Source organism: Oryctolagus cuniculus, chromosome 2 (assembly GCF_964237555.1).
Source record: "Oryctolagus cuniculus chromosome 2, mOryCun1.1, whole genome shotgun sequence".
Taxonomy (NCBI): Eukaryota; Metazoa; Chordata; class Mammalia; order Lagomorpha; family Leporidae; genus Oryctolagus; species Oryctolagus cuniculus.
Window position 1 is genome coordinate 2375574 of NC_091433.1, and position 22567 is coordinate 2398140.

At 68.8% G+C, this 22567-nt stretch overlaps 2 protein-coding genes and 1 long non-coding RNA gene across 4 annotated transcripts in view; all 3 read right to left on the reverse strand.

Moving 5' to 3' along the window:
• The window catches only part of HTRA3 (HtrA serine peptidase 3), a 118625-nt gene that overhangs the window by 7562 nt on the left and 88496 nt on the right, over positions 1-22567 (reverse strand). The window lies entirely within an intron of this gene.
• TRMT44 (tRNA methyltransferase 44 homolog) lies at positions 1776-22392 on the reverse strand. 2 transcript variants are annotated; one of them, XM_070069541.1, is made up of 11 exons: positions 21552-22210; positions 21025-21139; positions 18703-18922; positions 15189-15257; positions 14077-14184; positions 13008-13079; positions 11620-11726; positions 9659-9842; positions 8134-8470; positions 5665-5781; positions 1776-2360 (listed from the first exon to the last, which is right to left on the reverse strand). In XM_070069541.1, the coding sequence occupies exons 1-11, from the start codon at positions 22147-22149 to the stop codon at positions 2155-2157; spliced, it is 2133 nt and encodes a 710-aa protein (XP_069925642.1). In that variant the 5' UTR covers positions 22150-22210; the 3' UTR covers positions 1776-2154. The 2 variants fall into 2 exon arrangements, with proteins under 2 accessions (XP_069925642.1, XP_069925643.1); XM_070069542.1 differs by lacking the exon at positions 21025-21139 and having other exon boundaries at positions 18703-18893; positions 21552-22392.
• LOC138848755 (uncharacterized) lies at positions 10311-11613 on the reverse strand. Its single transcript, XR_011386824.1, has 2 exons — positions 10681-11613; positions 10311-10565 (listed from the first exon to the last, which is right to left on the reverse strand). It is a non-coding gene; the product is annotated as an uncharacterized lncRNA (long non-coding RNA).

The window sequence follows — 22567 nt, forward strand, 5'->3', positions numbered from 1 at the left end:
ACACTGTCCCACACGGCGGGGACGGGGGAAACCCAGGCCCCACTCAGGGTGAGGCCAGCAGTTTGAGGGGACAGACGGTGGGCACTCAGGGCCGGCCTGGGTGTCACGGCTGCCCTGGCACCAGGTGGCTGGGAGGCCATGGGGGAGGGGCTCTCACGCACTTGTGCCTGGGGGTGGGGGACCCACACGCTGGCAGAGGCCACGCTGCCTCCCACGGGGGCACCTCTGCCCGGCTGCCTGGCGGCCAGTGGCTCAGCCTCAGGCTGGTGCCACCCTCCCCCCAGTGACCCTCGTGGCCGTCTGTGGGGACCCTCGTCCTGCCTTCAGGGGTGTCCTGGTGCCCCCGCCCCCTTGAACGGCCCCTGGTCTTCTGAGCTCAATGAGAAACCCCAGAGCCCCCTTGGGACTCGCTGGTGGGACGTGGCACCCATCACCCCACTTCCCTCTGGGGCGACCTCTACCCCGGCTCCCCTTCCTGCATGGGGAGCCCCCCTCCTGGGGAGCCCTGGCCACCCCGTTGACGGTGCCGAGGTCCAGCCTGCGAGGCCCCGTCGCTCCCGGCGAGCCTGGGCCTGCACCAGGTTTACTGCTGGGCTGCACCTGCGCCTGCGCCTCTCGCTGCTCCGCCTTCCTCTCGCCTGGTGGCACCCAGCTCTAGGTGTCCGGCTCCGTTTCTAAAAATCGTCCAGGAGCAAAACAAGCCGGCTCCGTGGTGGCACGAGACGGCCAGCGGCCACCACGTCTGACAGCCTCCAGTGGACAGATGGGACCAGCCCGGGCACACCTGCCAGGCACAGGGGATCCCGAGACCCTCGGGCCCAAACCCTGGAAGTTCCCGGCCAGAACCGAGAGGCCCCGTGCCCCGGGAGCCTGCTGTGACAGCGGCCACCACGGGTCCCAAGTTCCACAGTGCGCCTGTGCCGCCAGGCGGTGCCAGGGCTCCCAGGCCGGCCCCGCGCCGCCATCCGGGCACCATACAGGGGCTCTGCGGCCGTTCTCTTCGCTCCGCTTTTATGTGGAGAACAAAGGGAACAGTAGCAAGGCAGAGCCCAGCAGGCTCCTCGTGCCCAGACAGGCGAAGGAACCGGCAGCTGCGCGGCACCGCCACCAGGGTCGCTGCTTCCGGGGTTGGGATCTCCAGCGCTCGCCGGAGCAGCTGTAACCACGAGGCCTGGGCCCCGCTCCCGAGCTCCCTGTGTGTCGGCTCGGGACACGCCCCGTCTGCCACACGGGACCAGAAAACAAACAGGGGAAAGTGCACGTTTCTAAATTGGTCGACTCAAGCAGACCGGCCGCGGCGTCTGTTTCCCCAGCCGAGGGAAAAGTGGGTAAACACGTCCAGGAGCCGGCCCCACGCGCACGGCTGATGCGGAAAGAAAAACTCGGGAACTGGGGCGGCCACGGGCCTCCTGCTCCCCCCAGGGCTGGCACAGCCGGGTCCGGAGCCAGAACGCGGCTGAGCTCTGTGCCAGGCTGGAGCGGGCCTGCGGTGCTCACCGTCCTCGGGGCCCCCTCAGCACCCCTTTGCCGAGCCGGGCACCGGGGCCAACAGGGCTGCGGGCGGGGCCGCATGCGCAGGTGTGACCTCAGCGGCTGAGCGAGCGGGTGACGCGGCTCCCGCGGGGGCGCCCGGGACGGCGACCGTGGGTGCTGACGCCTGCTTCATGAGGGGTCGGCCGTCAGCCAAACATCAGCTGACCTTGAGCTGCGGCAGTGGGAATGCGACCCACGTTGCTTAAAGGTTTTTCTGAAAAGGGAGCTATTTATGCGGGACCTCTTTTAAAAACATGTTATTTATTTGAAAGCCAGAGTTACACAGAGGAGAGGCGGGGGGGGGGGGGTGTCCATCCGCTGGTTCACTCCCCAACTGGCGCCCGGCACGGTGGCACAGTGACACGGCTGCTCTGGTCCCCGCGAGGGGCGAGCCCCACCTGGGCCGGCTTTCAGACACAGAGGCCACAGTGGCTTCCAGAAACCGCACTTCGAGCGAGCCCAGCCCGCCTGGGGTCCCAGGAACCGCGGCCTCATCTCCAGGGCTCAGGAGCCACTTCCATGCCGAGCCGGGTGGGATGGGGAGCGGGGAAGCCGGTCTGGACGAGACAGCTCCGGGCTCGGCCGCCCCGGCCAGGCCACTGCTCACACGGAGCGAACAGCTCACGGAAGCTGCTGCTTCTTCTTGGGGGTCAGGGGTGGCCGCAGCTCCCCGGGCCCGTGGGCAAACGGGCAGCGGTGGGCGGGCAGCACACAGCCATCGGGGTGGTGAGCGAAAAACCAGCAGATGCGCGTCTTGCAGGCATCCGGCCGCCTCTCCTGCGGCCTCTCTTCCCGCCAGTCTCGGAAGTGCACCCTGCCGTTCACGACTGCGGGGGAGAGCAGACAGCCGGGAGTCACCCCGACACAGCTACGCAAGGAGGGGCCTGGGGCCGTGCCTGGGGCGGGGGGCCAGATCCCAGGCAGGGAGGGGCTCGCGCACACCCACGGCACAGGAAGAAGGCTGGAGGCCAGGGCCTGGCTGCCCGGGCGCGGCAGCGTCGTGGGGAAGGTGCCGCCAGGCCCCGGCTCTGGCTGGGTTCAGTGTCGTCTGAGGTTCGGCGTGCTCCTGACCCCTGGCTCACTCCCCAGGACCCCAACAGCCGGGGCCAGGCCACGTGGAAGCTGCGACTCTGCTCGGTCCCCACGTGGGGACAAGGACCCGAGGACCTGAGCAGTCACCTGCTCTCCCGGAGTGCTGGACTCCCGACAGGCCACGCGGGGCCCGGCCGCCAGGTTAACCAGCAGCTCAATCCCCGCCCCAGGACTACCATCTTCCTACCTAGGAGAGGGAGATGGGAGGAGGGAGGGGGCACAGTCCCCAGACGGCCACAACAGCCAGGGCCGGCCAGGCTGCGGCCAGCAGCCGGAACTCCACGCTGGCCTCTCACACGGGTGGCAGGGGCCCAGGCATCCAGACCATCCCTGCCCTCCCAGAAGGCACACTTGCAGGGAGCCGGATGGGAAGTGGAGCAGCCGGGACTCAAACCAGCGCTGCGCTCCACGGGCTGCGTCTGTCGTCCCCCGCCCCCGCCGGCCTCCCGCACCTCACAGCCGGAAGCAGAGGCGCAAGCTCAGAGAGGCGCCGGGCTACACTCGGGGGCACACGAGGGGCCCCCAGAACTCCCACACCAAGCCTGGTCCTGGTCGGCCCCCAACAGGCGGAGGCGCCATGTCTCAGTCTGGGAACCTACATGATGGTCTGGGGCGTTCCCGCAGCCCCAGGAGCATGCCCGCCCCTGGGGGCCCGGCACCCAGATGCCGAGGAACCCCCCGCCTGGCCTGGGGCTCTGGCACGCTCCAGAGACGGCAGGAGAGCAGGGGGCTCGCTAACGCCAAGGATGGCCCAGCCCCTCCCCCACAGCCCACAGCTCCTGGGCGCCCGTGCTGCAGGGCCAGGGAGGATCGGGTTGGCGGAGGGATGGCCCATGCCCCCCCCACGCCAGAGGACCACCCAGAGTCTCCCTGCAGCTCTGTAAGCCAGCACCACAGGGATGAGACGCACGCCTCCCCGGCCGTGTGTCCGGACCTCAGCCACAGCGCCCGGGCAACTGGCTGAGGCCAAGCACAGCCCCGAGGGAGCGGCCAGCGGAGGGGCACCAGTCCCACCAGTCCCGGGGCCAGATGGGGACACCCGGGCGGCTGCCAGCCGGCGCCAACAGGGGTCTCCTAGGGTCCCGCGGAGCTCACTCGCAGCCCCCCACGGGGCCTGGCCCAGAGGTTTCCCTCGCACTCACCGCACCCCGCCCCCCAGGGTGGCCGTGCTGGCTCAGAAGCAACCGCGTGCCCCCCCCCCACGAGACCCAGACCCCTCCTCAGACTCCTAACACCTCCTGCCCCAGACACACCGACGCCCGGGCACACTGGCAGGGGAAGAAGGCTGGTGAAACCAAACCCCACGTGTGCCCAGGCCAGCGAGGCGGAGAGGCCCCGGGCGCGGGCCGGGCTCAGCGGATGGGGGGCTCTGTGGTGGGGGCGAGACGCCGGGCCGCTGCCCCAGCGGGGACTCAGCCCGGGGGCCCAGCCCCTCCACATGGGCCCTGCCTCGGCCTCCGTCCTGTGTCCACCCGGAGCTGCTGGCGCCCGCAGCACCCACCAGGCTCCTACAGCAGGGTCACCCAGAGGCCGCCCAGGACACGGGGCCGCCCAAGGCAGTGGGTGTGCGGGTGCAGCCTGTGCTTCCTCCCCCGCCCACACACGGCCGTGCGCGCACACCTGTCCTCTCCCGCTCTCTCTCACACAGAGTGTGCACACCTGTCCACACACACACACACACACACACGGGGCAGAGTGTGCACACCTGTCCCCTCTCTCTCACACACACACACGGGGCAGGGTGTGCACACCTGTCCTCTCTCTCTCACACACACACACACGGGGCAGTGGGTGCACACTGTTCTCACACACACCCAGTCTCACACATGGAGTGGCACATGCACACCTATTCTATACACATGGCGGTACACAGCACTCACACGCAGTGGAGCACACACCCCTGCCCTCACACACACAGGACACCTGTGTTCAGAGCTCCAGGAAGCTCATGTCACAGCCCTGGACGCCCGTGTCACACACAGGACACCCGTGTCGCAGCCCCTGCATGCCCATGTCAGAGGCCCAGCACGCCCATGTCACACCCAGGATGCCCGTGTCAGAGCCCCAGGATGCCCGTGTCTGTCACAGCCCCAGCACGCCCGTGTCTGCACCGTGCATCCCAGCCGCTCTGCTTCCCACCCACTCCCTGCTGTGGCACTGGGGAGGCAGTGGAAGACGCTCCATGTGCCTGGGCCCCTGCCCCCGCGTGGAGACCCGACACCTCGCTCCTGGCTCGGCCTGGACCACTACAGCTGTTGCGGGCCTCTGGGGGGCAAACCACTGGATGGAAGCGCTATCACTTTGCCTTTCAAATAAATCACTGTTAAAACACAGAAAGTGGAACCATTCGAGGCTGGCGCTGTGGCACAGCAGGGAGAGCTGCCACCTGCAGTGCCAGCAACCCAAGTGGACGCCAGTTCACGTCACGGCTGCTCCACTTCTGATCCAGCTCTCTGCTGTGGCCCGGAGTGCAGTGGAGGACGGCCCAAGTGCTTGGGCCCTGCACCCCATGGAGACCAGGAGAAGCACCTGGCTCCTGGCTTCAGATCACCCATTGCGGCCATCTGGGGAGTGAACCAGTGGATAGAAGACCTCTCTCTCTCTCTCTGCCTCTCAAATAAATAAACCTTTAAAAAAATAAAAGGAAAGTGACTACTCTAAGACACAGTTTTACATAATTGCAAGAGAGGAAAGCCAGAGGGCTGTGTTCCAAGGGTGCCGTGATGGCATGGGGGGCCCAGGTGCGTGAGGGCGCAGGTGCGCAGCACAGATGTCATGCTGACGGGGGAGGGCCCAGGTGCGCGAGGGCGCAGGTGCGCAGCACAGATGTCATGCTGACGGGGAGGGCCCAGGTGCGTGAGGGCGCAGGTGCACGGGCCCGGTGCCGTGCTGACGGGGAGGGCCCAGGTGCGCGAAGGCGCAGGTGCACAGCACAGATGTCATGCTGACGGGGGAGGGCCCAGGTGCGCGAGGGCGCAGGTGCACGGGCCCGGTGCCGTGCTGACGGGGAGGGCCCAGGTGCGCGGCGCAGCGTCTTACCTTCGAACACCTGGTGGCTGTTCCGCAGCAGCGTCTGCAGGCCCCCACACTCGCGCTTCAGCCTCTGCAGCGTCTCCGTGTCCAGCGCACGGGCGACTTCGGCCAGGGCACGGCTCTCTGTGGAGATGCGGGGTCCCCCCAGCACAGGAAGCTGAGCAACCATGAACCGCCCGGCACGAGTTGCCTCTGCTCTAAACGCCCATCTGGGCACCGCGTGCTTTCACGGAGCTTAGCCCACGCCCACCACGGCCACGGCCAGGCAGGCGCCGGGAGCACAGTGGCGCTGCCGGCTCGGGGGCTGCACGCCCCTCCCCCTGGTGACCCAAAGGACACGGCTGTGCCAGGCGAAGGTCTCACTGGATAGGAGGGGAGGAAGGCCAGAGCAGCGTGGGGACCCTGCAGGGCCCGGGCCTCCGCATGTCGGCAGCACGTGGAGACACAACGGCGCCACAGCGGGCACAGAGGTCTACATGGCTCACAGAGGTCTACACGGCTCACAGAGGTCTACACAGCTCACAGAGGTCTACACGGCTCACAAAGGTCTACACGGCTCACAAAGGTCTACACAGCGGGCACAGAGGTCTACACGGCTCACAAAGGTGTCTACACAGCGGGCACAGAGGTCTACACGGCTCACAGAGGTCTACATGGCTCACAAAGGCATCTACACGGCTCACAGAGGTCTACACAGCAGGCAGGTTCTGCACACGGCCCCACAGCGGGCACAGTGTCTCCTGCACCTACACTTTCCACTCTGAGGACCCGCACGCGTTTCTGAATGCTCATCGGTAACCCTGGTGACAATGAGGTCGGCTCATTAGCAAAACCCCAGTAAGTGAGCTGGAAACCGGTGCCGAGAGAACCTGCTCGAACCCCCACCTGCCCCTCCAGCCCCACCCCCACGGCAGCGGAGACCCACCCAGGCCCTGTCCACGTCTCCCAAAGCCCAGCAGCCCACAGGTCCACGGGGCGCCTCGCCCCCGTCAAGTCCGAGGTTCAAAAAGAACGACGCCTGCCCAGCACCCCCTGCCCACCTGCGGCTCTGGAGGCGGACAGAGCCCGGTGAGCAGGCTGGGCGGGTGGGTGGGCTCTGACGCGACCCCCAGCGGCCAAGGGGTCATGAGGCCACCTCCACCCCTTCCTTCAGAGCACGGATGGGGACACACGGGCTCCCCACAGGGCAGCTCCGCCTGCAGCCACACCGTGTGCCCGGCCGTGAAGGGCCAAGTGCACCAGGGTCTCCAGGGTTCAGAGCTTCCAGCTCCTCTCGGCCCCCAGGACCCCGGCCCTGCTTTGTCCCTGTGCTGACGCTGCCCCCCAGGACCCCGCCCCCAGGGCCCCCACCCCCTGCTTTGCTCCTGTTCTGACCCCGCCCCCCGCTTTGCCCCTGTGCTGAGACCCGGGCCTCAGGCTCCCTCCTCGGTACTCTGGCCCCAAGGAGCCTCCTGTCAGTGGGACAGCCCAGAGCCCAGCCCCCGGTCAGTGCCACCTTGGCCAAATGCCCGTGCCTGGGCCCTGCGGGGGCGTTTCTGAGTGGACGCTGTCAGGTGTGTCCTGGGAGGACAGGAGGATCTGCCGCGGTGCCCACAGGTGAGACCAGCGGGCTCGGTGCAGGAGGAGCCCTGAGCGGGAACCTGTGGCCAGGCCCAGGTGAGGACGCAGGGCAGGCAGGAAAGGTCGCCGCCCCTCCCTGATCTGCGCCCCTGAAGGGCCGGCCCGTGGGAGTCGCCCGCAGGCTGGGCAGGCAGAGGGCAGGCAGAGGGCTGAGGGCTGGGTCTCCCCGCCCCCTCCCAGAGGCAAGCCTGCGGCCATCCCCACAGCGCCCTCTGGCGGCCGACGCCGGCATCGCTGTGGGACGGAGCCTTGGATGGGAAGCGCGAACAAAAGAGCCACCTGCGGGCGGCGCTATGCTAAGGCTGGGAGCCCCCACTGTGAGCGCCACCAGGGCCCTGTCCCCTGCTGTGAGCGCCACCAGGGCCCTGTCCCCTGCTCCCTGAGAGCCACCAGGGCCCTGTCCCCTGCTGTGAGAGCCACCAGGGCCCTGTCCCCTGCTGTGAGCGCCACCAGGGCCCTGTCCCCTGCTGTGAGCGCCACCAGGGCCCTGTCCCCTGCTCCCTGAGAAGCACCAGGGCCCTGTCCCCTGCTGTGAGAGCCACCAGGGCCCTGTCCCCTGCTGTGAGCGCCACCAGGGCCCTGTCCCCTGCTGATCACGGGCATTCTCGTGTCTTGGGGGTTTCAGAGAACGACCCGGCAGTCTCCCAGGGATCTCACCGCGCACGTGGGGCCCTGGCCCTTCCTGCTTCCTGTGGGGCCATGGAAGCCCTGAACCTGAACACCTTGTAGGGCCCCTCAGGGCCACACCACCCTCACGCTGCCTTGGCCTTCCTCCCTGGTGCCCCGAGGTCCACGTGCGCTCACAGACAGCTCAGGCCACGCAGCGAGCACGCGTGGGCAGGGCCAGACACTCACCTCCTCCGTCCCAGGCTTGCACAGCCCCGCTCCGGGCGCCTCCGGGGCTCAGCGGCCTGCCCCGTAGCAGCAGGCCGGCCACCTGCAGGACCACGCGGTCGAGGAAGGCGCGGGGGAGGCCGGCGCAGTTCCGCACGGGCTCGGCCTTCTCTCTGGGCTGGAAGCCAGGCAGCCAGGGCCCTCCCGCCTCCCCGGCTCCGCGGCCGTCAGGGTGAGCAGTGCCGCGGGCAGCCGGGGAGGGCGGGCCCTGCCTGCTGCGGATGTAGCGGGCCCGCTGCTCGTCCAGCTCGGCTTCCGCGGCGGCCGGGTAGGTCCGGGACCGCCCGACGAGGCAGACCTGCGCCGAGGGGGGCAGTTAGCGGGGCGGGGGCTGCCGGACGAGCACCACCAGAGCTCCTGACGCCTCTCGCGAGAAAGCCCTCACCTGAAAAATGCCCACTGCGCCTAGAGCTCTACGTCCGAAACGCACCAAGTCTGCGTTCCTTAACTAACGCTTTAAAAATTATAAAAAGGAATTTTATACAAAATGTTTTCTTCAAGAAAAATTCACTTCACTTAAAAACCCCACCACAGTAAAAACCTACTAACCCCATCGCTCAGCCCCTCCGTCAGCCCACCAGCACCGCCCTGCTCTGGTCCCCCAGGGTGCGGGGGCGGGGCACGGTGCGGGCCCTGCCAGAGCGAGCGAGGTCAGGCGGGCCAGGGCGCCCCGCGCAGCACTGGGCGGGCACAGCGGGCCGGGCCGTGCTCCTCCCTTCCTTCTCAGGGCCTGCAAGCGAGCATGCGCTGATCCGTCCCCGGGGAGCAAGGCCCGGCCCACGGTGCATCAAACACCCTGCTCACGACTCCCTCTCTGGGCAGGAACGGCCCAGCCGGAGAGCGCTGATGGAGGGGGGTTCTCACCGCCGTGGCACCGTGCCACAATACAGCCCGGCTGACACCTGCCATGTGTGGCCCTGTGCTGTGTCCCCTGTGCTGGGGGCAGAGAGCGTGCTGGCCACACCGGCATCCGACAGCCACACCACATGGCCCCAAGGAAACGGGCCCGGGCAGCCGTGGCGGTGCCGGAGGTTGGGCAGCTGCCTGGGGTGTCGCCCACCATGGTGGCACATGCCAGATCAAGTCGCAGCTGCTCTGCTTCCGAGCCCCCTCCCCGCTAACGCCACGGGAGACCTGGATGGAGTTCCAGGACCCTGGCTTCCGTACGCGGCCACTCGGGGAGTGAACCAATGGGTAGAAGATCTGTGTCTCCTTGTCTGTCCCTCTGCCTTTGAACAATAAAAAATGTGCAATCTCCTTTAATAAAAAAAAAAAAAAAAAAAAAAGCAAACAGGAAAGCGGAGGCTGACGGAGACGACGCGGTGAACGGCCCATGACAACAGCACCAGCCCGCCGAGCCCGCCTTCCCACCCGGCCCCCACCTGGACACTTCCCAGCGGATAACCCAGGGGCAGTCCGGGCTCGAGGGCGGGGACACACCCTCCGCAGGCCGGCCCGCCCCACCCCGCGCGGCAGCCTCACGCACCCTCTTGGTGGAGGGAATCCTCAGGCAGTCTTCCTGCACGTGGAAGCCGCAGGCCACGCCCACCTCCCGCACGAAGTCCAGGTACTCCCGGTACTGCGTCTTCCGGCTCTGCCGGCGGCGGTACTTGCCGGCGAAGTCGAAGAAGCAGCAGGGCAGGACGAAGAAGCGGCAGTCATAGGAGGACCTGCAAGGGCGGCGGGCAGCGGGCAGCCGCTGGCCAGCAAGGGCCACAGGACCCCGGGGATGGCGCCGTCTCCCCCGCCGAACCTGCCCGTTCATCCGTACCCTGGGACTCGGAGTCCTCTGGGACTCGGCTCGGCAAAGCCTGTGTCAGAGGCAGACACACACAGACCGAGTGGAGACAGCCCGGGGGCCTGCACGGTGGCACGGCAGGCTAAGCCTCCGCCTGTGGCGCCAGCATCCCACAGGGCGGTGGTTCAAGTCCTGACTGCTCCACTTCTGACCCAGCTCCCTGGGAGTCCTTGGGCCCTGCACCCACATGGGAGACCCGCAGGAAGCCCCTGACTCCTGGCTTTGGCCTGCTCCAGCCCTGGACGTTGTAGCCGTCTAGGGAGTGAACAGTGGATGGAAAGCCCCCCCACCCCGTATTTCTGCCTTTCAAATAAATAAGTAAATCTTAAACAAGGAAAAATTTAAGTTATAGATAACATTTATTAAAAAAAAAAAAAAAGGAAAAAGAAAAAAGGCTGAGCCCTGGGCGGCATTGTTGGCTGCGAGGTCCCAGGCGCCAGTGACCCGCCCAGTGCGGAGTGGGCAGGAGACCCCGCCTGGTGTGGAACGGGCAGCGCTGAGGCCTCCCACAGTGAGGGGATGCTGCCCTGTGGTAGGGTCCGCCCGTGGGGACACGTGCTGCCGCCACGACAGTCCCTGCTGTCACCAGAGACACCTCCCAACCCTGTGGCAGCCACGAGCCCACAGGAGACACCTCCCAGCCCGCAGCAGCCATGAGCCCCCAGGAGACACCTCCCAGCCCGCGGCAGCCACGAGCCCCCAGGAGACACCTCCCAGCCCGCGGCAGCCATGAGCCCACAGGAGACACCTCCCAGCCCGCGGCAGCCACGAGCCCCCAGGAGACACCTCCCAGCCCGCGGCAGCCACGAGCCCACAGGAGACACCTCCCAGCCCGCAGCAGCCATGAGCCCCCAGGAGACACCTCCCAGCCCGCGGCAGCCACGAGCCCACAGGAGACACCTCCCAGCCCGCGGCAGCCATGAGCCCCCAGGAGACACCTCCCAGCCCGCGACAGCCACGAGCCCACAGGAGACACCTCCCAGCCCGCGGCAGCCATGAGCCCCCAGGAGACACCTCCCAGCCCGCGGCAGCCACGAGCCCCCAGGAGACACCTCCCAGCCCGCGACAGCCACGAGCCCACAGGAGACACCTCCCAGCCCGCGGCAGCCACGAGCCCCCAGGAGACACCTCCCAGCCCGCGGCAGCCACGAGCCCCCAGGAGACACCTCCCAGCCCGCGGCAGCCATGAGCCACAGGCCCGTGCGTCCTCACGCTCGCCAGGAGCAGAGGACAGAGTCAGATACCAGCAAGAGGCCGCGCTGACACCCACACGCACTGCCGTCAGCAACTCAAGGGGAAAGCCCCACCCGGCACGCCGGCACCCCGCGTGGGTGCCAGCCCCAGTGTCAACCCGGCTCTCTGCAAACGGCCTGGGCAGGCAGCCGAGGACGGCTCAAGCGCTTGGGGCCCTGCGCCCGTGTAGGAAACCAAGACGGCGCTGGGTCCTGGCTGGGGGCGGGGGCGGCCTTAGCTGCTGTGGCCTCTGGGGATGCAGGATCGCGGTCTATGCCTCCTGCTCTCTCTACTGCTCCACCCTCCAAATAAGTGAGTAAAGCTTTGGAACAAACAGCCGGAGTTCACCCGCGCGCTCACCGGCGGCTGCCGTCGTGGGCCGCGCGGCGCGGACGGACGCGCGCTCTGCCACTCACCTGGCCGCGATGACGGGGATCCACGGCGTGAGCTCGTCGGAGTGGTTGCCGAGGAGCCAGTCGGTGCCGGGGAAGAGGGTCGCGTCGCTCGGCGTGATGGCGGCTTCCTGAGCGACACACGGGACGGGCACGCTGCGGCACCGCCTGCTGCACAGCCCCCACCCCACACCACTGCGGCCGCCCGCGTCGGCAAACGGCAGCCCCCTTCAGGGACACGGCCGGAGAAATGCGCCGCACTTTGCCAAGCCTCATCTCCCCGACAGCAAACGACGTGGGTGCACGGCCACGGCGGGACGGGCAGAGCGCGGAGGAGACGGCGCCAGGCGGCGAGCCCGAGGCTGACTCGGAGGCCCTCCCGCCCACACCCCACGGTCCGCAGCGATGCCAGCCAGGGAAGACGGCGGCAGGGCACCGCGCCTGGCAACCTCCGTGCCAGCCAGGACGGCTTGCTGTCAGCCAAGCACTCGGAGGGGCACAACAGTCTTCCGACAACTGGCCGGCATCCACAGACGTGGTGGGGACAGGGGACCCCCACGGCCGCTCACAATCCAGCTCCTGTGAGAGCCGTGGAGGGGGTCCTGGGGACTGGGGAGGGGCCAGAGCAGGGCCCCCGGGCTAGGCCGGTGCGTGCAAGGTCACGGGCACATACAGGGGCCTCTGCCCCTCGACTCCAGTCCTGCATTGCAGCAGGTGCGCTCCCCCATCCGCAGGGCCGCTGGCACTCGGGAAGCCCCGCCCCACAGCCGCACACAGGCACTTAGTCCCACTCTCCACCTGGCTCGTGGGTGGCTGGATGTGGTACAACAGACGCTGCACAACCACCCGTGGTGCCATCCTGCCAGGAGCAGGCTGAACAAAGCCCCAGCTGCTCAATGAGAAAGCTCCACCCGGCACTGCGGACATAGCGCGCTGCCACGCTCCTGCTCCGCATGGAGCTTCCTGCGGCCGCCACAGCGTGGCCACGATAAGCAGCGGCTCTGTGGCGCGGCCTGGCCTGCACCTGTTCGTGGAGGCGGGGAGGAGCGCGCCGCGGGCCACCACCCGCTCTGCCCTGGCCCTCGCATGCTGACGGCAAAGCTGCGGGGTCACGAGCCGGCAGGGTGTGGCCAAGCCGAGGCAGGGCTAGGCAACTTCTGCCCTAGGCGGCTGCACCCACGGCTGCCCCTGGGCTCCAGGCAGCCCGGGCACTTGCGGAGGGAGCGGGGGCAGCCGGCACGGCGCGTCCTCCGCCCCCGAGGCAGCCGTCCCACTCCCACGCAGAGGCAGTGGACAGCAGCAGCTCCGTCCGGGGGCCACCCCCCCTCGCCTGGGACCCTCCTCACTTCACAGCGAGTGTTTCTGCCCCAGGGACCCGCACAGAGCCACGCGCCCCCGGGAGAAGCCTGTACCTCCAACCGCGTCTGTGGTCCGTACTGCTCCCAGATCTTTCTCCTCCGGACGTCGATCCCTCTGCCCGGATGCTGTAAGTTGGGATCCCAGGTTAGCGCTGCATTGTGATGAGCCGGCAAGGACGCCGAGTGCCCGCCAGGCGCCGCCAGCGCACCTGTGCCAGAGGCCCCGGGCATCCGTGCCGGCACAGGCCCAGCTCCGCGGCCTGCGGACAGGCAGGTCAGAGCCTGGGTCACCAGCAGGCACCAGGGGCTGGGAAAGGGAGTGGACGGCGCACAGGGCCCTTGGTCTGGGAACGGTCCCGAGCCAGTGCCCCAGGGACGCGGCCTAGGGGTGAGCCCATCTCGGCTCAATCCGGGCAGGCTGCCGGCCCCCTGCACCAAGGCCACGCCCCCAGCTGTCCCGGACGACCACGCCTCCTGACGCCCAGGGGTCTCCGCGTCAGCAGCAGGGTTGCAGCCCCCGACACGCTGCTCGCAGGGCCGTGACTACAAACTCTCCCTGCTCCCGGCCCACGCCTGCCTGCGCTGAACGGGAAGACCTCAGGGCCGGGAGCCAGGGCCAGGGCCACGCCGGTCCACGCGGGGGCCTCCCTGCGGGTCACTGCTCCCTTCAGCCAGATCCTGAAGCTTCAGGAGGGAGCCCCGCCCTGCAATGCTGGGTTCCGGAGGAAACCTGCCCCCCAGCACTCGTCTGCGGGGCCCCTTCCTGAGGCCACACGTGGTGTCCTGTGACCCCCAGGCTGACGAGGTCGCCGCTGTCCCTGGAGTTCATGTGCGCCTGCTCACAGAGCAACGTGTCTGGGAGGCTGAATGCCGCAGGTCCAGCCACCTGCTTGCAACGGTGGCACCCGTCCAGGTGTGCCGATCAACCTCGGCTGCTCCACGTCCCGCCAGCTCCCTGCTATGGCCTGGGAAAGCAGCGAAGGACGGCCCAGGAGCTCGGGCCCTGCACCCGCGTGGGAGACCAGGAAGAAGCTCCTGGCTCCTGGCTTCGGCCTGGCGCAGCCCTGGCTGTTGCTGCTATTTGGGGAGTGACCCAGAGGATGGACGACCAGCGGCGCCTTACCCCCTCGTTGCTGAGGATGTGGGCCAGCAGGCCGTTCCCGCAGCCCAGATCCACGAAGGACTGCTTGGCCACCACGCCCCTCTCCGCTCTCTCCTCCTCCCACAGGATCTAAGCAGAGAGGAGACAAAACCGCGTCAGCCGGGGTTCTCCCTGCTCCAGAGGGGCTCGGCACACCCCGCCGGGGCCTGGGTGAGAGGCCTTGCCGGGGCTCCTGCCTCGAGGGAGCAGTGTGCGGGCAGGCAGCACGGACCCGGGCTCCGGCCCTGACCGCGGCCACCGAGGCTCCCTGTGTGCCCCAGATCCACGCCCGCGGGGTCTGGGGCAGGGCTCCAGGGCTGGCATCCGCTGGTTCACGCTGTTTCTACATCCTTTAAGTTCTGCAAACTCGGATAATAAGAAATTCACTTTTAAACAGTGCGAGAATTACAAGCTGAAAAATAACTGGAGGGGCCGGCGCTGTGGCCCAGTAGGCTAAGCCTCTGCCTGCAGCGCCAGCATCCCATATGGGTACAGGTTCCAGTCCTGGCTGCTCCACTTCCCATCCAGCTCCCTGCTAATGACTTGGGAAAGCAGAAGATGGCCAAGTGCTTGGGCCCCTGCACCCACATGGGAGACCCGGAGGAAGCTCCTGGCTCCTGATCAGCGCAGCTCTGGTCACTGTGGCCATCTGGGGAGTGAACCAGCGGGTGGAAGACACCTCTCCCTCTCTCTCTCTCTCCTCTCTGTCTGTAACTCTACCTCTCAAATAAATAAATGAGTCTTTAAAGAAAAATTGGAGACTATCTGCTACAAACATTTGCTAGGTAAGAAAATCAAGAGTGTTAAGTTAGAGGGCGTGCCCACGCCTAGCTGGCTAGCAAGCAAGGGGGGACAACTCTAGAATCACCGGAGGCCGGGCTGGACGGCGCGTGCGCCTTGGTGGGGACAGACAACCGGACTCGGCTGACACCTGCAGCCCCAGCTGCCTGACTCCAAGCTGCCCCTCACCAGCATGGCAGCGGCAGGCAGGGCCACACGGCACAGGCACACAGGGCTGTGGCACTGCCAGCCGCAGGCCTGGGGACCGCTCCTCACCCGCCCAGGCCGCGCCGCTCACACGCATGCGCTCTTACCAGCAGGTACGTGGCAATGGCCACATCTTCGTAGACGAACTTCTCGGGATCCGTGACTTCCGGCCACACCTGGAACGTTTTCAAGAGCACACGTAAGTTGTTCCATCTCCCCACCGCTGCACAACACTCAGTTTTCCCCAAACCCAGAGTAAACCGGAATCATCCTGCAGGGAGACACACAGCTCATCACCAAGGGCATGAACTCATGGCTGGTCTCGCCTGGCGCAGGCTACACAGATAGCCATTACACTGCTTGTGTGTGACAGTACAGCTCACACACACATCACAAAGCGAGATTTTGGGGCCGGCCCTGTGGTGCCGGCATCCCATATGGGTGCCAGTTCGGTCCCAGCCGCTCCACTCCCTATCCAGCTCCCTGCTATGGCCTGGGAAAGCAGCAGAAGATGGCCCAAGTGCTTGGGTCCCTGCACCTGCATGGAAGACCTGGAAGAAGCTCCTGGCTTCAGCCTGGCCCAGCCCTCACCATTGCAGCCAATTGGGGAGTGACCCAGCGGATGGAAGATCCCTCTCTCTCTGTAAACTAACTTTCAAAAAAATAAATAAATCTTAAAAAAAAAAAAAAAAAAAAAAGGTGCTCAGGAGAGGCCAGAGGCCACCGGATCACCAGAGGGCACTGCTGAGCGACAGGGAAACAATGGCCGGTGAGGGGCCCAGGACTGGGCTCGGGAGACCAGCGCTCAGCGACCGGGGCCTGGTGCTGCCTGTGTCCCCCTCCAGCCAACAGGGCCCTGTGCTTCCTGACTCGGGAACACACACACCTGCACGGGGGAGGAGGGGCACACACACCTGCACTGGGGGAGGGGGGCACACACACACCTGCACGGGGGAGGGGAGGGGGCACACACACCTGCACGGGGGGGAGGGGCACACACACCTGCATGGGGGAGGAGGGGCACACACACCTGCACGGGGGAGGAGGGGCACACACACACCTGCACTGGGGGAGGGGGGCACACACACCTGCACGGGGGAGGGGCACACACACACCTGTACGGGGGAGGGGGGAGGGGAGCACACATCCCTGCACGGGGGAGGAGGGGCACACACACCTGCATGGGGGAGGAGGGGAGGGGAACACACACACCTGCACGGGGGAGGGGGGCACACACACCTGCACGGGGGGAGGAGGGGCACACACACCTGCACGGGGGAGGGGAGGGGGCACACACACCTGCACGGGGGAGGAGGGGGCACACACACGTGCACGGGGGAGGGGAGGAGGGGCACACACCCCTGCACGGGGGAGGGGAGGGGGCACACACCTGCACGGGGGAGGGGAGGGGGCACACACACCTGCACGGGGGAGGGGAGGGGGCACACACACCTGCACGGGGGAGGGGAGGGGGCACACACACCTGCACGGGGGAGGAGGGGGCACACACACGTGCACGGGGGAGGGGAGGAGGGGCACACACCCCTGCACGGGGGAGGGGAGGGGGCACACACCTGCACGGGGGAGGGGGGGCACACACACCTGCACGGGGGAGGGGAGGGGCACACACACACCTGCACGGGGGAGGGGGGCACACACACCTGCACGGGGGAGGGGAGGGGGCACACACACACCTGCACGGGGGAGGGGAGGGGGCACACACACCTGCACGGGGGAGGAGGGGCACACACACCTGCACGGGGGAGGGGAGGAGGGGCACACACACCTGCACGGGGGAGGGGAGGAGGGGCACACACACCTGCACAGGGGAGGGGAGGGGGCACACACACCTGCACGGGGGAGGGGAGGGGGCACACACACCTGCACGGGGGAGGGGAGGAGGGGCACACACACCTGCACGGGGGAGGGGAGGAGGGGCACACACCTGCACGGGGGAGGAGGGGGCACACACACGTGCACGGGGGAGGGGAGGGGGCACACACCTGCACGGGGGAGGGGAGGAGGGGCACACACACCTGCACGGGGGAGGGGAGGAGGGGGCACACACCTGCACGGGGGAGGGGAGGGAGCACACACCTGCACGGGGGAGGGGAGGAGGGGCACACACACCTGCACGGGGGAGGGGAGGAGGGGGCACACACACACCTGCACTGGGGGAGGGGAGGAGGGGGCACACACACCTGCACGGGGGAGGGGAGGAGGGGCACACACACCTGCACGGGGGAGGGGAGGGGGCACACACACCTGCACGGGGGAGGGGAGGGGGCACACACACCTGCACGGGGGAGGGGAGGGGGCACACACACCTGCACGGGGGAGGGGAGGGGGCACACACACACCTGCACGGGGGAGGGGAGGAGGGGGCACACACACCTGCACGGGGGAGGGGAGGGGGCACACACACCTGCACGGGGGAGGGGAGGGGGCACACACACCTGCACGGGGGAGGGGAGGGGCACACACACACCTGCACGGGGGAGGGGAGGAGGGGCACACACACCTGCACGGGGGAGGGGAGGAGGGGCACACACCTGCACGGGGGAGGGGAGGAGGGGGCACACACCTGCACGGGGGAGGGGAGGAGGGGCACACACACCTGCACGGGGGAGGGGAGGAGGGGGCACACACCTGCACGGGGGAGGGGAGGAGGGGCACACACACCTGCACGGGGGAGGGGAGGAGGGGGCACACACACACCTGCACTGGGGGAGGGGAGGAGGGGGCACACACCTGCACGGGGGAGGGGAGGGGGCACACACCTGCACGGGGGAGGGGAGGAGGGGCACACACACCTGCACGGGGGAGGGGAGGAGGGGGCACACACACACCTGCACTGGGGGAGGGGAGGAGGGGGCACACACCTGCACGGGGGAGGAGGGGGCACACACACACACCTGCACTGGGGGAGGGGAGGAGGAGGGGCACACACACCCCTGCACGGGGGGAGGGGAGGAGGGGCACACACACCTGCACGGGGGAGGGGAGGAGGGGCACACACACCTGCACGGGGGAGGGGAGGAGGGGGCACACACACACCTGCACGGGGGGGGGGAGGGGAGGGGCACACACACGTGCACGGGGGAGGGGCTCAGGCCAGAGGCCTCACTGAGGCTGACCCTTGCACTCCCAGTGCCGTGCACTGGCTCCTTCAGAACCGGGTTTTTAAAGCTGGACAAAGCAGCAGTACTTCTGGAAGACTGAACAGTTAACAAGGACGTGCCGGACCCGGCGGCCGGGATCTGGGAGACAGGGGCCGCGTCACCTCGGGCGCACAGGGCAGCAGCGACCGCCGAGGCCCGGCTGAGCTGTGGCTTCTGTGGCTGTCACCACACCAGTTAGAGGAATGCACTGTGCAATCTGAGCCTTGTGGAAGCACGTCCCTCCGTACGCGGGCAGTAACCCATTCAGCGTCCTATCCCTGCTGGCCAGCGGCCTCCGCTCTCTTGGGAAAACCACCGCTCAGCAGGTGCGCCCAGGCCCTTGCTGTGGGTGCCCCGAGCACACCCAAGGCAGCCACGCGGGGAGCCGCCGCCTGCACCTACGCCCCACCAGGAAGCTCCCAGCGCCGCAGCCTGGCCAGGGTGAGCGGGGCGGGGTCACCTTGACCAGGCCTCTGTACTTCTCCTTCAGGGCCTGGTAGGTGCGGCTGTACTGCTCCACGGGGACGAGCGACAGGGTGGCGCTGAAGTCACTCTTCCTGCTCTGCGCAGACCACCGGGCCAGCCGGGCGGGCAGCTCCTCTCCCAGCCAGCTGGGGCTGGGCTGGACCACCCCGTCTGCATGCCACCTCTCTGGACAGAAAATCAAAACAGATATGAACCTTTAAAAGTAAGAGAGAGGTGAGTAAGCGGGTGACTTCCACTTGAGTTTAGATTACACGTTTACCCACCAAACAGAAGCTCGGGCGACCCACACGAGCGCGGGATTCTAGACACATCTGCCAAGCAGGAGGAGCCCTGTCCTGTAAACCCGGCTCAAAACGCAGCGAGTGAGACCCCGCGTGAGGCCCACACGAGCAGGACGGAGCACGCGTGCGCTGCTCCGCGCACACGCCGGCCAGATTCTAACTCCTGCTTATGGCACGCTCAGGGTGCGGCCCCAGCGCTGCCGCGGCTCAGTTCTCGGGAATGAACGCGCTGACGGGGCGGCCCCCTCACCGTGGTGCAGAGGGCGCAGCCCCCGTGGCAGACCATGACCTAGCTACAGGGCTGGCGGCAGGCCCGTGGAGGGGACAGGGTCAGCTGAGGTCCTCCGTGGGGAAGGGCCCCGAGAGCAGGCCCCGCCCTGACCCGGGCTCTGCACACGCACGGCCCTGCCCTGCCCCGCCCCGGGCTCTGCACACGCACGGCCCCGCCCCGCCCCGCCCCGCCCCGGGCTCTGCACACGCCCGGCCCCGCCCCGCCCCGCCCCGCCCCGGGCTCTGCAGCAAGCTCACCAGGCCCTCTTCCTGGGCACAGCTGGGAGGCAGGTGAGAGCCTGGCTCCAGGCTCTCCGTCCCAGACGTTGCCCCAGCCTGGGTCAGAGCCCAGGAGCAGGCGGGGGAGGGCGCCCACCTTCGGCCTCTGGCCCAGCCGCCTCCCGACCCTGAGGCTGGCCGGCCTACTGCAGGCCCAGCCCTGAGCCGGGCAGTGCCCACGCTCTGCCCACAGGGCCTGTCCTGCTCGTCCCTGGCCAGCTCTCTCCTCAGCCACTAGGGCTCTCTGCCGATGTTCCCGCCCCCAGCCACTTGGCCGGAGCCAGCACAGCCAGCCTCGGGCCCGCCTGGGCGCCCCTCCAGCACTGCCAGGTCCTGGGCGCCGACCCATCTCCCGCCAAACCCCGGGCCGGGAAAGCCAGGTGCGAAGGTGCCGCCGGGTGTCCCTTCCATTTGTGCCCACACAGGATGCGAGGCGCCTGGCCCCGAGGGGCAGTGGCCAGGCCGGGGGCGGCGGGGACGCAGCTGGAAACGCCAGCCTGGACAGACAAGAGCAGCCAGGTTCACATGGCCGGGCAGGAGTCCCCACGGCTGGCGTCTGCTCTCACCCTGCCTCGGGGTGGGTCCCAGGGCAGGCCAGCGTCCCCGGTCCCCGCCTGCCCAGTCCTCAGGGCCAATGGCGGGAGAGACAGCGGGTCCCTCAGAGACACAGGGACTCCTCAACCCATTTCCTGGGCGGCACGACTGAGGTCACGGCATCCAAGACCGCACTGCTGACGGGGAGAGCCGGGCGCCTGACTCCAAAGCCCACTCTTCCTCCCGCCTCCCTCTGCTTCCCAGGAAGCCCCTCCCAGGGAGACAGACAGGACCCCCAGACTGGCCCAGAAGTGCCAGCCACGCGCATCAGCGAGGCCCTTCCCGGCTCTGGGCTGAGAACTACGGCAGGGGAACCGACGACACGCCGGGCTCTGCACCGGCCCCAAGCCAGAGATCGGGACGCCTGTCAACCCCGAGCACGCCGCGCCCACGGCAGGACAGGCGTCACAGGGCCCCGCGGGGCCCCCAGACCCTCAGCCTGCCGCCGGCCCGAGTGACCGCCCCGGCGAGTGTCCGCGGGGCCCCCAGACCCTCAGCCGGCCGCCGGCCCGAGTGACCGTCCCGGCGAGTGTCCGCGGGGCCCCCAGACCCTCAGCCTGCCGCCGGCCCGAGTGACCGCCCCGGCGAGTGTCCGCGGGGCCCCCAGACCCTCAGCCTGCCGCCGGCCCGAGTGACCGCCCCGGCGAGTGTCCGCGGGGCCCCCAGACCCTCAGCCTGCCGCCGGCCCGAGTGACCGTCCCGGCGAGTGTCCGCGGGGCCCCCAGACCCTCAGCCTGCCGCCGGCCCGAGTGACCGTCCCGGCGAGTGTCCGCGGGGCCCCCAGACCCTCAGCCTGCCGCCGGCCCGAGTGACCGCCCCGGCGAGTGTCCGCGGGGCCCCGGGGCAGGAGCAGGCGTGGCGCCAGGTCTCACCAGGCCTCTTCGCTCTGGCTGAGCTCAACTCGATACACGTTGCCCGTCTGCACCCTCGGGCTCCCCTCGTCTTCCTCCTCCAAGGGCAGGAAAGTCACGGCTCCGTGCAGGACATCTGTGGGGCGCACAGGACGGCGTCAGCCGCCCGCGGACACGAGCCACGCCGGCAGCTCTCCCGGAGCCGGCCCCGGCCCTCGGCGGTCACCTCGCCAGCAGGGACCCTTCCTGCCTCACTCACGGCTGCAGCCCGGGCCCGGGGTGAACCACGACCCCCGGGAAGAGCCGGCGACGGGCCCTGCTCCGGCCGGGGGCCCCGCAGCTGAGCCTGGCCTTCGTGGCAGCTGGGTCTGGGAAAGCAGGCGTCTCTCCCAGCCCTCCTAGGCCAGGGCTGCAGGGCGCGGGGAGGGCGCGTCACTCCCTGCTTAACACAAAAAGCAGCCGGCCAGCTGGCTCTCAGCTCCCCGACCCCGTGTCCCGCGAGCGCCCCCGGACCCCCAAGCCCTACCGCGTCCCGGGAGCGGCCTCACCTTGCACGACCACCTCTCTCCGCGGAGCAGGGGGCGGGCGACGCGGGCCTGCTTTGGGGACCAGCGTCCTGAGCACCAGCTCGACGTCCAGCGGCGCCTCTGGCCGCGACCCCGCAGCCGAGCGGCTGAGAAAGGCCAGTAGGTCCGCACGGCAGCCGGCCAGGCCCGCGGAAAAATCGTCCCAGAGCGAACCCAGGGCCGCGGCGGCGTCGTCCCAGCCCGCGGGCCCGCGGGGCCGCCCGGAGTCCCCGGCTAGCGGTCCTCGCGCGCGCCGGCCCCCGGGCCCCTCGGGGTCGCGGCCCACCGCGGCCGGCTCCTCCGGCCTGGGACCCGCGCCCCGGTCGGGGGAGCCCCGCTCCTCCTCGGCCCGGCTGCCCGCCGCGCCCCGCTCCTCCGGCTCGGGGCCTGCGCTCGGCCGCAGGCCACAGGCCTCGGCCCGGGGCAGGACGGCGCTCCGGCGCGCCTCCACACGGGCGCCGCACAGCCGCTTGTTGACCACCTGCGGCCTCTCCAGCCACACGGCCACGGCCTCCCAGAAGCCCCCCGGGAGCCGCGCGCCGGGGTCCGGCACCGCCACACGGCCCACCTCCCGAGCCATGGTGCCAGGTGACCCGGGCCGGCCCCGGCGCGCCGCGATGACGCAGCCCGGCGACGCGGCGCGATGACGTCAGGGAGGGCCGGAAGTGGCCGTGGCGGGACGCAGGCTCCTGACTTCCGGTTCCCCTGGCCCGCGCGTTTTAACCTCTTCCGTTTGTTTGACCGTCTCGGGGTGCGTCCGAAGCGCGCGGGCTTGCGTCTCGGAGGCGGCGAGGCTGTGGACTCGGGGTCGTCGCGGAGGGCAGGGCGCCGCCGCTGGACGGCGCGGCCCCGCGCCCACCTCCCTGGTCACGCGCCCGGGAGGCCACTGCCCCCGCGCCCGGCTGCCCGCTCACGCGCCCGGGGAGGCGGCGGCCCTGCTCACGCGCCCGGCTGCCTGCTCACGCGCCCGGGGAGGCGGCGGCCACGGCCCCGCGCCC

Bases quoted from the DNA above. Each gene is read 5' to 3' on its own strand.
- TRMT44 (XM_070069541.1), bottom strand. From the start codon at position 22,149: ATGGCTCGGGAGGTGGGCCGTGTGGCGGTGCCGGACCCCGGCGCGCGG. The intron at 18,923-21,024 runs GTGAGACCTGGC...TTACTTTTAAAG, and splicing joins AGCCAGAGCGAAGAGGCCTG to GTTCATATCTGTTTTGATTT. The intron at 14,185-15,188 runs GTAAGAGCGCAT...CTCTCTGCTTAG, and splicing joins CCATTGCCACGTACCTGCTG to ATCCTGTGGGAGGAGGAGAG.